The following is a 14442-nucleotide window of genomic DNA, read 5'->3' on the forward strand; positions in this document are numbered from 1 at the left end:
ATAAAAACGAGGGATTATCCATTTTTTTTTTTTTGGGGGGGGGGGAGGATTTCTTTCCCACTCCTCCTCTCCTCATCCCTCAATTTTATGACGCCATTGAGTTACTTTCTTCGTCTTCATTCTTCTCAGATACTTGAGGATTTCTTAAGATCCAATATACTGAAAGAGGATTTTCTAAGAACTCACTTTGAATTTTATGAACCATTACCCCAATATGGTGCCATGTACGAGGGAGGGAGGGGATATTGGACTATTAATTACTCTGGTACCCAAAGTTTAAAAACTTTGAGTACTTCAATTGAATTTTGATAAGTTCTAGTGTCATAACGTTTCAATAAAAAGGGGAAATTTTGTTAATCATTATTGGGTTCACACATCAGTTTATCGTCCATTGTCTTATCCCTTAAGATCCTTTGAGAATAGGTAGAATATAATTTGAACAAGGATGATAACATCCATGAAACCAGAACCCATACACCGACAGTCTGTCAAATTTTATATATATTATATAACCGAAAATTTGATTTTAGATCTGTAACAAAATTGGTGTTGCTTCTCGAGAAAGCCCAATCTGTCCCAATTTTGTATCACTCTTAAAAGTGCGATTCCAGTTACGTCATATACGTTTCGGGAAAGAAAAAGGTTAAGGGGGAAGAAAATCTCTTCAAAAGAGATGGGAGAAAAGGGAAGAAATTTTCTTCCCCCCTTCACTTTTTATATGACGTCACAGGAATCGCACTTTTCAAAAGTGATACAAAATCGGGACAGATTGGGCTTTCTCTTGCTTCTCCACCCCCTGGACCACTTTTAAATTAATGGAGATGTGAAAAAAAGATGTGAATCCTACTGGCAAACCCTGTAGCAAACCAGTGGAATACATACTTAATAACATAAATTTTGTATTTTTAGAAGGCTCACAGACGAGACCTTAGAGATAGAAGGGCGTTTTTATGAAAATATATTTTTTTTTTAGATTTTACCACGTTCACAGATTCGTGTTACACGAAGGAATACCTCAAATCTTGCATAGGTAAGTTTCAGGGATCTTTAGTGACAATTAGATTATTGGTTGACAAGTTTAGAAACTTTTATTTTTAAAATAACCAATTAGAATAGTCTCCAAAGTTTTTTAGCCAACGAATAAGATAGTATTGCAATAAAAATTTTGGTACTGTAATTTTCAGTCCAATGTAAGTTCCATTCCTGGTATGTTTAAACCATGGAGATATAAAATAGACTTTTCCCAAATTAGCAATTTTGTTTAATTTTTCCCTCGGTAGCTATTTTAAAGCGATTAGATTAGTTATTAAATTAGAGCACAGAAGCAACCCCCTTACTTTGAAATTAATTGATAATAAAGGATGGGGGGGGGGAGTATGTTTATGACGATAAAAATAACGTAATGCAGTAAAATTGACCAATGAAAGGCCACAGACTAAATTACCAAATGGTAGACCTGACCTGTATGCATTTTAATGGTAGGCCAGTATGATGTCATTTTTTATAGGCACTATAAAAAGCTCGGCTTATTAATTTAGTTCAGTTTAGGTTATGTTATATTGTTTACTAGGTAAACCTGCAGGTAAGGGTTAGGGCCCCCTGCAAGGGTTAGTTTATTTCATAATAAGGGTGGGGATGTTTCTGTGGTCGATAGGAACTATAGGGAAAGCACATTATATTACTACTAGCGGCTACGCTCCTAGAAGCCTCTAGGGGCACTTCAGGTAGGAGGGGAAAAAGTCGACCTCATCCCATTTTAAATTTGAGTTTCAAAAGAGTAAAAGATATTTTTGGGGGGAGGGGGGTGAAGACACCCTCCCCAAAAGTAGTTTAAATCCTTCCCAGGACCTATAAGAAGCTTCACTGTAAAGGAGAACAATATCGGTTCAGCGGTTAGCGAGATCCTTCGGGACAGACAAAAACGCTTACTACTTTCTATAATAGGAATGGTTAGGTTAATTCATTTTATTTTTCAATTAAGATAGATTGTTCAGCTGTCGTAGGTATTCTTTTTCTAATTCCAGGGATATCAAGTGGTAAGACACTGGACTATAAATTAATGTACATTTCCAATGATTCTAAACAAAATCACCCATACTCTAGTTAAAATATTGTTTAAAGTTTGGACACTTCAAATTTCAACCAGCTAAAAGAGATTTCAGCAAAGAAACTCTCAAGTGTTTGAACCAACAAATGAAATGGCATGTGTATAAAACTTTGGGTACCAGTGTAATTTACAATCCAATATCCCCTCCATCCCTGTTTAATTCTTTTATTATCTATCTGTCAGATTTAATTTTCAACATTATCCCTCTGTCTACACTTTTTTGCAATATTTTATATTTTCGCACAGATTTCTATGTATCTATCTATCTATGTATGTATGTGTGTATGTATCTATCTATCTATCTATCTATCTATCTATCTATCTATCTATCTATCTATCTATCTATCTATCTATCTATCTATCTATCTATCTATCTATCTATCTATCTATCTATCTATCTATCTATCTATCTATGTATGTGTGTATGTATCTATCTATCTATCTATCTATCTATCTATCTATCTATCTATCTATCTATCTATCTATCTATCTATCTATCTATCTATCTATCTATCTATCTATCTATCTATCTATCTATCTATTTATCTATCTATCTATCTATCTATCTATCTATCTATCTATCTATCTATCTATCTATCTATCTATCTATCTATCTATCTATCTATCTATCTATCTATCTATCTATCTATCTATATATCTATCTATCTATCTATCTATCTATCTATCTATCTATCTATCTATCTATCTATCTATCTATCTATCTATCTATCTATATATCTATCTATCTATCTATCTATCTATCTATATATCTATCTATCTATCTATCTATCTATCTATCTATCTATCTATCTATCTATCTATCTATCTATCTATCTATCTATCTATCTATCTATCTATCTATCTATCTATCTACCTATCTATCTATCTATCTATCTATCTATCTATCTATCTATCTATCTATCTATCTATCTATCTATCTATCTATCTATCTATCTATCTATCTATCTATCTATTTATCTATCTATCTATCTATCTATCTATCTATCTATCTATCTATCTATCTATCTATCTATCTATCTATCTATCTATCTATCTATCTATCTATCTATCTATCTATCTATCTATCTATCTATCTATCTATCTATCTATCTATCTATCTATCTATCTATCTATCTATCTATCTATCTATCTATCTATCTATCTATCTATCTATCTATCTAACTATCTATCTATCTATCTATCTATCTATCTATTTATCTATCTATCTATCTATTTATTTATCTATCCTACCTCATGGAAGGAAGATTTTCCCATTACTTCTCAATGGCACTTTAACAAATAAACTTTTGGATTCCTCATTTCCATCCACAGTAAAGTCAACATCCACTATAAAAGTTGTACTTAACAGACCCTGAAATAAAATAATATACACAAGAGGCAACTATTCCTCTTGCATCTAGAGGCTCTGTATTCGAAGGGTAGCTAATTGCAAAAGAAAAAGCCTAAAACTAACATAAAACTTTCAAATAAAATAGTCTACAGCCAATCCTGAACCTATAGGTTCCAGACAAAAAAAAACTGCTATTATTGTAATACTTTAGGATTACAATAATCTATAAGCAATGCAACCTTTGAAAGATTTGATAATAAAAGAAGCTTAAAATAACCGTATTTCATATCCTCTTACATGTAGTAGTAAGTTTATTTTGCCTAAAGCTTAAGCTTTAAATAACTATAACCGATTGATATAACTAATTCAAAAAAATATAATCAACTACAATTTAAAATGAGTGACTTCAAATTTGAATTACTGTTAAATGCTTCTTTAAAGTCAAGGTGACTTAAATGATCCATTTAATTACATAGATCTGAGGGGACAAAACAGATGTATAACCCCCAAATATTGGTTAAAAGTTGGAGTTGGTTGAAGGGAGAGGACATTGGCTTGTTAATACAAAATAGCCAATAATTTGATGAACCTTTTTTATGATTATAATACATTTACAATTAGGGGTGGAAACGTTTGGACACCCAATTAACCAACCAATCAAAACTCAATAAAAGTTCCCAAATGTTATTATAAAGTTTAAGAAAAGGTTATTATAAAACATTGGGATTAGTGTTATAAACAGCCCAATGTCCCCTCCCACCCTGGATTGACGCAGTGACGACGGATTTACATTATAGAGCAGCTTCGCTTCTCTGAAAAGCCTACATTACCTGACATCCATTTAATTTTACTTTAACATCAGTAACATTGAATTTGGAGGGGTCGAAATCATTCAGCTTCCACCAATCCTATTTATTTACAGTTTCATATAATACATACAAATGTCAATTCATGTATATGTATTAAGATATATAAGTTTTCCGGAATTTTAATGTTAGGGGGAGATTTGAAATCTGCATCAAATTTTAAGAATTTTTTTTATAAAATTCGTTTTTTGTATAATTCTTTATCTAAAAGCGGAAATGCATTTTAAGTTAATTAATTTTGACCAATAGCATAGATGGATTTTAAACTACCTGCGCTCTAATTGGTTGAATGATGTACGCCATCCAATCAGAGCGCAGATTTTTTAAATCCACCAATCACAGATACCAAAATCTATCTATATATCTATCTATCTATCTATCTATCTATATATCTATCTATCTATCTATCTATCTATCTATCTATCTATCTATCTATCTATCTATCTATCTATCTATCTATCTATCTATCTATCTATCTATCTATCTATCTATCTATCTATCTATCTATCTATCTATCTATCTATCTATCTATCTATCTATCTATCTATCTATCTATCTATCTATCTATCTATCTATCTATCTATCTATCTATCTATCTATCTATCTATCTATCTATCTATCTATCTATCTATTTATCTATATATATATCTATCTATCTATCTATCTATCTATCTATCTATCTATTTATCTATATATATATCTATCTATATATCTATCTATCTATCTATCTATCTAGAATGCATGGCACAGTTGCACGGAACTGGAATTTCCTACAAGAACAAAATATTAAAATCTTTATCCGAAACAGGTAGCATATATTCAGGGATAAGACAATGGATGATAAATTAAAGTATTCCCCCCTATGATGATAAATAAAACAAACCCCTTCTGTAGATTAAAATTATGTGTTTGTGTTAGAACCAATAAAAATAAGATTTAATAAAAGTACCCAAAGTTTTCAATCATTGAATGATTTAAATCTTTTAGTACGAGCATCACACCAAGCTACAATTGAATCAAGACAAAAGTAAGTGCCGAGCTTTAAGATCTATGTATGGTGAAATTAGACATAAAATAAAACCATGATGATTCCAGGTAAAACCAAAATATTTCAGCGGGATCTTTTTGAGAAAATTAGATTTTAAAATTTCAAGTTTAATTTTCACCCCCGAGGAATTGCCGCATAATCATGACAAGAAATGCAAAGATTATTTGTGTAAAATTTTGAACAACTTTGCTTTTATAAAGTTTTTCATAAAACCACTCCTGAAGGGAGTTAATAAATTGCCATTTTTATCAGTTGCTTTGCTAAGGTCACGTAAATTCAGCCTTAAATAAATCATATATAGAGAGGTTTTATGAAAGACTTAATAAAAGCAAAGTTGTTTAAAATTTTAAATATATAATCTTTGCTTTTCTTGTCATGATTATGCGGCAACTCCTATGGGGTGAAAATTGAATTTAAAATTTTCAAATCTAATTTTCTCAAAAAGCCCCCGATGAAATATTTTGGTTTTACCTGGAATCATCATGGTTTTATGTCTAATTTCACCATACATAGGTCTTAGAGCTCGGCACTTACTTTTGTCTTGATTCAATTGCAGCTTGGCGTGGCATTATTTGTCGTTCAATGTCCCCTCCCTCCCTGGGTTTTAAGCAAATCTACTCTTTGGGTCTTAAGGTGGGTTAGCTGAAGATATACCCCCCCCCCCTATGGTCTATGAGAGGGAGTCTGAATTCTCGTCTAGGCCATCTATAATACAAAGTAGAACGATGTCTGTATGTCTGTTTGTTTGTTTGTACCGAAGGATCTCGCTAACCGCTGAACCGATCGGGTTCTCCTTTACAATGGTAGATTCTCATAGGTCACGGGAAAGTTTATGATTATTTTCTTGGGGGTTGGGACATCCAACCCCCCCCCCCCTCCCCACCCCCCCCAAAAAAAAAAAAATTTCTTTAAAAAAATAGTGGGGTCGACTAACCACCCCACCAAAAACAAAAAAATTGTAATTTTTCTTTAAATCTTAAATACGAAAAATTAGGTTGATCAAACCTCTTAGGGCAAAGCCCCTAGAGGCTAGAGGCGAAACCGCTAGTTTGAGATAAATCATTATGTGTATTAAGAAATTAAAGAAAAATCTCCGCTGAAAACCGCCTTCCCTGAACTAAATGAACAAGCAAATATACAGGTAAGATTAGGGTTGGGCCGGATATCCGGTCTGGCCGGTTATCCGGCCGGATATCCGGTCATTTTCAATATCCGGCCGGATACCGGATATTAAAACTATCCGGTTACATGATATCTTGCTTATTTTTGACGCCGGATATCCGGTTATCCGGTAAATTGCCAGATATCGAACGTTGGCCAGATATCCGGCCGTAACCGGATATCCGGCATTAGAAATCAGACGGATATCCGGTATCCGGTATCCGGCCAAAAAAGTATCCGGCCCAACCCTAGGTAAGATCATAGCGCCGTTTTTCTACAATAGTTTTCTATGTTTGTCCTTCTGTCAAACTTATTAAAGCTATTAAGAACAGAATAATCTTCAACTGGTAAAATAGTTATTTATCGCATCGTATTATAAACCTTGTTTTATTCTTATGATTGTATACTTTTATATCCGCGAAAAGCTGTTAATAATACGATATTATACATGATTTTTCGGTATGGCTGAGAACCGGTTTAAATCCAGCGTATATTAATCGGTTTCAAAGCCATACTAGAAATAAAATAAAAGTTCAAAATAGTCAAAAGGTACAATTTTAAAAATAAATAATTTAGAGCACCTTGAAATTAGCAAAACGTTTAATATTTATAATCACACTGAAAAATCATGTAGTTGTAAAATTTTTTTTTGATGATTTCTTATTTTTTAAAGAGTGCTCCAAAATCATCGAATAATACAAATAAAATACAATTTCAAACTGACTCTCTTTTTTGGAATTTCATGATCACTATCAATACTACAAATTATAATACAAAAGCGAACCTTTTCTAAAATTTAATATGCATGAATTAGTCATGCATAAGACAATTGCAGATAAATTGATGTACATCCCTAATGTTAATACACAAACTTAACCCTGTTGAAGATTAAAATTAGTGGCTAAAACGTTTAGACACTCAATTTATTTAATCAATCAATCAAAATTCAAGAAAAATCTTTAAGTTGATTATGTTTATAATGATACTTTAGTTATACTAATTATTTGGCCAGAAGACTATGTAATTTTGAATTGTTGGTGCTTTTACACAAAGTACTGCTTGAGCACTGATAACTCCCCCCTCCCTACATGTTATTTACATACATATATAGAAGACAGAGGGGTTGTTTATTGGTATACCTAACCCTTGCGGGGCCTATACTAATGGTGCCCTAACACTGCGGGGCTATGCAATACTCAACCCAACCCAACCTGATATTAAGTAATAAAAAACACTACTCTAACATTTATTTTTTTATTTATTTCAAAATAAGAAGGAGGAAGGGGTCTTATCTATCTATCTATAAATCAATATATAGTCCACATAGAATGAACAAAAGTTTATTTGTAAAACATCATGTTTCATGCATTAAGCAATCTTCAGTCATATTTAATACTGACAATCAATATATCTATCTATCTATCTATTCATCTATCTATCCATCTATCTATCTATCTATCTATCTAATCATCTATCTATCCATCTATCTATCCATCCATCTATCTATCATACTTGTTCTATTCTGAATTTTTAGGAGCTGTTACAAGAAAATAAGAATAAAAGATCTATATATCTATCTATCCATCTGTTTATCTATCTATATATCTATCTATTTATCTATCATCCATCTATCTATCTATCTATCTATCCATCTATCTATCCATCTATCAATCCATCTATCTATCCATCTATCTATCCATCTATCTATCCATCTATCTATCCATCTATCTATCCATCTATCTATCCATCTATCTATCCATCTATCTATCCATCTATCTATCCATCTATCTATCTATCTAATGTTAAATTCTGAATTTCAGGAGCTGTTACAAGAAAATAAGAATAAAAGATCTATATATCTATCTATCCATCTGTTTTTCTATCTATATATCTATCTATGTATCTATCTATTCATCTATCTATCCATCTATCTATCTATCTATCTATCTGTTTATCTATCTATCCATACATCTATCTATCCATCTATATATTATTCTAACTATCTATCTATCTATCATACTTGTTCTATTCTGAATTTTTAGGAGCTGTTACAAGAAAATAAGAATAAAAGAAAGTTTTGTAGAAATTTTGCTCCCTTCCTGAAATATCTAGAAAAACAGGAATCTATCAATTACACTCAGGTGGAGGTGGAGGTGGGGAGTGGACTTTTGGCTATAAATTACACTGGTATCCAATGTTATAAAACCACCAATATAATAAATTTGTTGTTGGCCTAAAAACTGTGGGTACTATATTTGAATTAAGACTACTAATATTATAGATTTACAGAAGGATTAATTTAGTTTATCATCATTAGGGATGTACATTTATTTATCTCTATTGTCTTATCCCTTAAGATCCCTGAAAATGCTCTAGAAAAACAGGAATCTTATCAATTGCATCTATCTCTCTATTTGAAATCTATCCATCTATCATTTATCTATCTAATCTATTCTAATAATTTCTCTACATTACACTCAGACATCATGTTACTTTAAAATTCTTCAAATTTTCTTTTGCGAAACCAGAATATCATTTTACAACCTAGAGATTTAGTTGTAAGAATATGATATTCCATTTTATCCATATATTTTATCCATATACTAAAGTAACAGGATGTTTGTATGTTTGTCTGTTGAACACAGTAAAAGTGTCGGACTGATTATGACGTAACAAAAAAAAATTAGCCAATGAGAGGCCACTATAAATTTTACCATTGGTCAATAATGGCCTCTCATTGGCTAATTTTTTTTGTTACGTCATAATCAGTCCGACACTTTTACTGTGTTCTTGTCTGTTTGTCTGTACCGAAGGATCTCGCTAACCGCTGAACCGATCGGGTTCTCCGTAACAGGGTAGCTTCTCATAGGTCCCGGGAAGGTTTATAACTATTTTTTGGGGGGGGTTGGAACACCCCCAACCACCCCCCCCAAATTGAAAATCCCCCCCCCAAAAAAAATATTTTCTTGGAAACACATTATCCCTTGGGGCACAGCCCCTAAAGGCTAGGGTTGAAGCCGCTAGTACCTGATAAAGTAGTATAGCTATTATAAATCTGTTTTTTTTTCATAGTATATGATTTTGAAAATGTCCAAGGACCACAAACTCTAAGGTTATTTTTTGAAAATGAAGTTAGCTCCCAAACGGCTGGCAGCACTGTCTTAAATTAAAAGGTCATAAATAAAGCTCAAATAACAAATTACTAAACTGCATAGAACACAAAAACGCCCAAAAAAATTATACGATGCTGTCTGCCGTTTGGGAGCCAACTAAATTTAAAGTTATTTAGTCAGAAAATTGCTCATTAACATATACTATAAAAATTAAAAACTTATATTTGCGGCATAAATTGAAAAATGACAATTATTATTTTCTGATATAAAATTGGCCCAATCCAATGAAGAAAATAAGACATTTATCATTAAATTATGTCAATGGCAAGTGGGTTATATCAATTAATACTTTTGTTTCATTAATTAACAATGTAATTTGCAAAAGGTTACTATCACCCTCCCAAGAAAAATCGCCTTCACCAAAAATAGTTTTCTTTTATAACTAAAATTTTGATTGGTTGGCCTCAAGTCACGGATAACTTAGGGATCTTAAGGGATGAGACAATGGAGGATTTAAATTGATGTATTTAATTCTAGATTAAAAACAAAGCTATTGGATAAAAAGTTTAAACATGCTAACAAGATTTATAAAAGTACCCAGAATCGTTGAGCCCTCGAATTTGTGATTTATATAAAACTTTGGGTACCAGTATAATTCACACAGTCCAGTGTCACCTCCCTCCCAGGATAATACGTAATTTATAGATATATGCAGGATCCAAGTTTGGCCAACTACGCAAACTTCCTTCTTAAAACGGAGAAAAATATCCTCAAAATCTTAAAGGTGATGTAATTGATCTGCTTCTATAGTGCCTAATAAAAAATGACGTCATACAATACAAATGACCAATGATATGCCATTATACATTTTACTATACTGGTCAATTGTCACTATAAGCTGTTTTGATTTAATTTAAATATTATGAATTTAACAAGGATGACAACATCCAAAAGAAGCAAAGCACAAAAAAATCATGCAATGGACAAACAAACATAGTGAGTTTTAGGGCAGATGGTCTTTAGTCATCATTATAATTAAGTATCAGGATGTTTGTTTGTCTATGTGTCTGAGTGTTTGTACCGAAGGATCTTGCTAACCGCTGAACCGATCGGGTTTTCCTTAACAGGGTAGCTTCTCATAGGTCCCGGGAAGGTTTATAACTATTTTGGGGAAGGGCAACATCACCCTCCCAAGAGAAATCGTCCCTAGAAAAAAAAAAACCAAAATTTTTTTTTTGGCTTTTTCTTTCAAAATCTAAAATAATAAACTGGGTTATAAAATTCGACTCTCCTCTCCTCAAGTGCCCCTAGAGGCCTCTAGGGGCGTAGCCGCTAGTATATAATAAAGAAAAGAAAGAGAAAAAAGAAAAGTCTTTTGAAGTATGACAGATAGACAAACTTATAAAAACAATGTATAGACTAGATGCGCATATTTATAGGAATCTTCACTAAATATTTCAGATGTTAATCTTCAATAGCAGCCGAAAAAAACACATATCTCCAATAGCGTGTTGGACTGGCGGACTGACTTATATAAAAAAGTTGATTATAGAGTAGCTTTGCTACTTTCTTTTTTCTTGAACTAAAATAAATTCAACTGTTTTGTATTTCAGAAAGCTTCAAACAGTGGTATAAAAAATCTAGGTAAAAAGTTATTATTAAACACGTTGTCAAATAATTGTTTTTCAGTTTATAGAATTTACTAGCGGCTTCGCCCCTAGCCTCTAGGGGCTTTGCCCCAAGAGGTTTGATCAACTTAATTTTTCGTATTTTAGATTTAAAAAGAAAAAGTAAAAATTTTTTTTTTTGAGGGGGGTTGGGGGTGTCCCACCCCCCAAGAAAATAGCTCAAAACCATCACAGGACCAGTAGGTATATTCCCTGAAGAGTAGAGCCCAATCGGTTCAGTAGTTACTGAGATCTTAAGCTTCAGACGGACAGACGGACAGACAGACGGACAGACATCGTTCTACTTTGTATTATAGATAGTCATAAATTAAAACTGAATACAAGGCGCAAGTAACAACCCCCCCCCCCCCTCCTCCTTCCTTATTTTATATTAAAAAGAGGCGTCTTGATTTTTTTCATTGCCAGACCCCTGAGATTAGACCACTTATCCCCCCTCACCACTTTCTGCAAGACCCTCGAAAAGTGTTTCGCTACTAATAGACATGCAAAGTACTCTATTATTCGCTCTGTCTGTCCGTCCGTCAGTCCGTAACGCTATTCAGGATATGTGATTTTCTTAGCTTCTATTCCAAGATAAAAGACTCATGATATAAGAAAATTTCCCTTTGATTTTCGTGATTTTTTTAATAAAAAAATGTAATCTTTATTTTAACAAATTTTTGTGGTTCGCTACATATGGATGTTGTCATCTTTGTTTTTGTGGTGTGGAGTAATAAAATGCCATTTCTTTATGTCGCACGCGGACATACGCAATGCTGGAAGGTTGGCGCAAATTTCGGATCTCAGTTTTGCGGTAAAATTATTATTTGATTTATTATTTTTATATAAAGATTATTTTTTTTTAAACCGGGAAAACTGAGATCTTAAAATTTGCGTCACCCCTCCAATATTGCATGTGATCGAGTACGTTTTTTCTTACCCGTCACATTTCTTTTTATAGAAACCTTATGTCATGGAGACGCAAAACCAGATAATATGATGTTCAGAAGGATTGATATTGAACTAGGTAAATATTAAACTAAGCGCCCCTAGAGGCGTCTAGGGGCACTTGAGGAAAGGGCCAAAGGGAAACAATTATTTTGTTGATCATATCCATTTATTGTCCATTGTCTTATCTCTGAATATAAATCCAAACTATTTCTAGATGAGCTAAGTTGTCAGGGACTAGAGGGAATACTAATTAACTATTTATATTTATATTTCTAGATGAGCTAAGTTGTCAGGGACTAGAGGGAATACTAATTAACTATTTATATTTATATTTCTAGATAAGCTAAGTTGTCAGGGACTAGAGGGAATACTAATTAACTATTTATATTTATATTTCTAGATGAGCTAAGTTGTCAGGGACTAGAGGGAATACTAATTAACTATTTATATTTATATTTCTAGATAAGCTAAGTTGTCAGGGACTAGAGGGAATACTAATTAACTATTTATATTTATATTTCTAGATGAGCTAAGTTGTCAGGGACTAGAGGGAATACTAATTAACTATTTATATTTATATTTCTAGATAAGCTAAGTTGTCAGGGACTAGAGGGAATACTAATTAACTATTTATATTTATATTTCTAGATGAGCTAAGTTATCAGGGACTAGAGGGAATACTAATTAACTATTTATATTTATATTTCTAGATAAGCTAAGTTGTCAGGGACTAGAGGGAATACTAATTAACTATTTATATTTATATTTCTAGATGAGCTAAGTTGTCAGGGACTAGAGGGAATACTAATTAACTATTTATATTTATATTTCTAGATGAACTAAGTTGTCAGGGACTAGAGGGAATACTTATTAACTATTTATATTTATATTTCTAGATGAGCTAAGTTGTCAGGGACTAGAGGGAATACTAATTAACTATTTATGTTTATAGATGAACTAAGTTGTCAGGGACTAGAGGGAATTCTAATTGACTGGCAGCAAACGTTTATAGGTATAAATTTTAAGTAACGTAATTACTCTTTAATTCATGTTTATTTGTCTGTATTCACATTTATTCAACAGCTTTTTTGGTAGCGAAGCTACTCGATAATTCACTATATATGTCCGTCCATCAGTCTGTCGTTCCGTATTGATATGGGGTAAATGAGATTTACTCAACTGCCATTAAAGTTAGACCTATGATATATCATAGGTAATGTGTCAAGCGATCGTTTACAAGATCTTAGTGGACATACACTATTACTTTCTTGTATAGGATATCTTTAAAGCGTAGCAACTCTAAAATAAGATTATATTGAAGGTAGTGTGTCATATGATCGTTTATAAGATCTTAGTAGACAAACATACAAACATTATGTTACTTTCGTGTATTATTTTGAAAGCGTAGCAACTCTTTAATCAGATTATATTAAAGGTAGTGTGTCATATGATCGTTTATAAGATCTTTGTGGACAAACATACAGATATCCCGTTACTTTAGCGTATAAGATATCTTGAAAGCGTAACAACTCTGTAATAAGATCATAATGAAGGTAGTGCGTAAAATGATCGTTTACAATATCTTAGTGGACATACAGACATCCCGTTACTTTAATATATAGGATATCTTGAAAGCGTAGCAACTCTTTGATCAGATTATAATTTAGGTAGTGTGTCAAATGATCTAATGTGGCTGTTACCACCATTTCTGGAGAAAAAAGATGACAACGAATGTACACTGCCGTTTGCCTTGGACTACTATTTCAGCCAGGTGACATTTTAGCACGGAGAGGGAGGGGTCATTGGGCTAGTTATTACCAGGGAGTAAGGGAGGGGACAATGGATCGAATATTTAATTTTTTAGGAGTCTTAGACCTTGGGTACTGGCTTAAAGAGAATGTGCAAGAATTTAGCAGGCTCTGACTGACTTTGGATGCGCTACATCATTGCCGCTAACTCGAGGAGTTAGTTTTGAATATAGCAGACAAGTATCAATAAACTTAATTTCTAGCTGACAGAAAAATTTGTTGAGATGGCTGGGCGTTTAACATTTTTTTCTCTCCAAAAAATATAATTTCATACCTAGATAAAAACTTTATTGTGATATTTGTGTCATAAACAATCTAAGAACCCTTAAATTTAATTCTTGTGTACAGTGGTATTTTAAAATTTAGGAAT

At 32.5% G+C, this 14442-nt stretch overlaps 1 protein-coding gene across 1 annotated transcript in view; it reads left to right on the forward strand.

The window, feature by feature from the left end:
* The window catches only part of LOC145334491 (uncharacterized), a 33631-nt gene that overhangs the window by 9905 nt on the left and 9284 nt on the right, over window positions 1–14442 (forward strand). The window contains exons 6-14 of the mRNA XM_080179953.1: window positions 974–1030; window positions 5061–5132; window positions 6449–6513; window positions 8576–8650; window positions 10359–10430; window positions 11260–11290; window positions 12275–12340; window positions 13217–13276; window positions 13932–14035. Of these exons, the coding sequence (XP_080036079.1) occupies window positions 974–1030; window positions 5061–5132; window positions 6449–6513; window positions 8576–8650; window positions 10359–10430; window positions 11260–11290; window positions 12275–12340; window positions 13217–13276; window positions 13932–14035 (602 nt within the window). The remainder of the gene's footprint in view (window positions 1–973; window positions 1031–5060; window positions 5133–6448; window positions 6514–8575; window positions 8651–10358; window positions 10431–11259; window positions 11291–12274; window positions 12341–13216; window positions 13277–13931; window positions 14036–14442) is intronic.

Source organism: Acartia tonsa, chromosome 12 (genome assembly GCF_053477335.1).
Source record: "Acartia tonsa isolate MP-2025a chromosome 12, ASM5347733v1, whole genome shotgun sequence".
In the NCBI taxonomy this organism is placed as follows: domain Eukaryota; kingdom Metazoa; phylum Arthropoda; class Copepoda; order Calanoida; family Acartiidae; genus Acartia; species Acartia tonsa.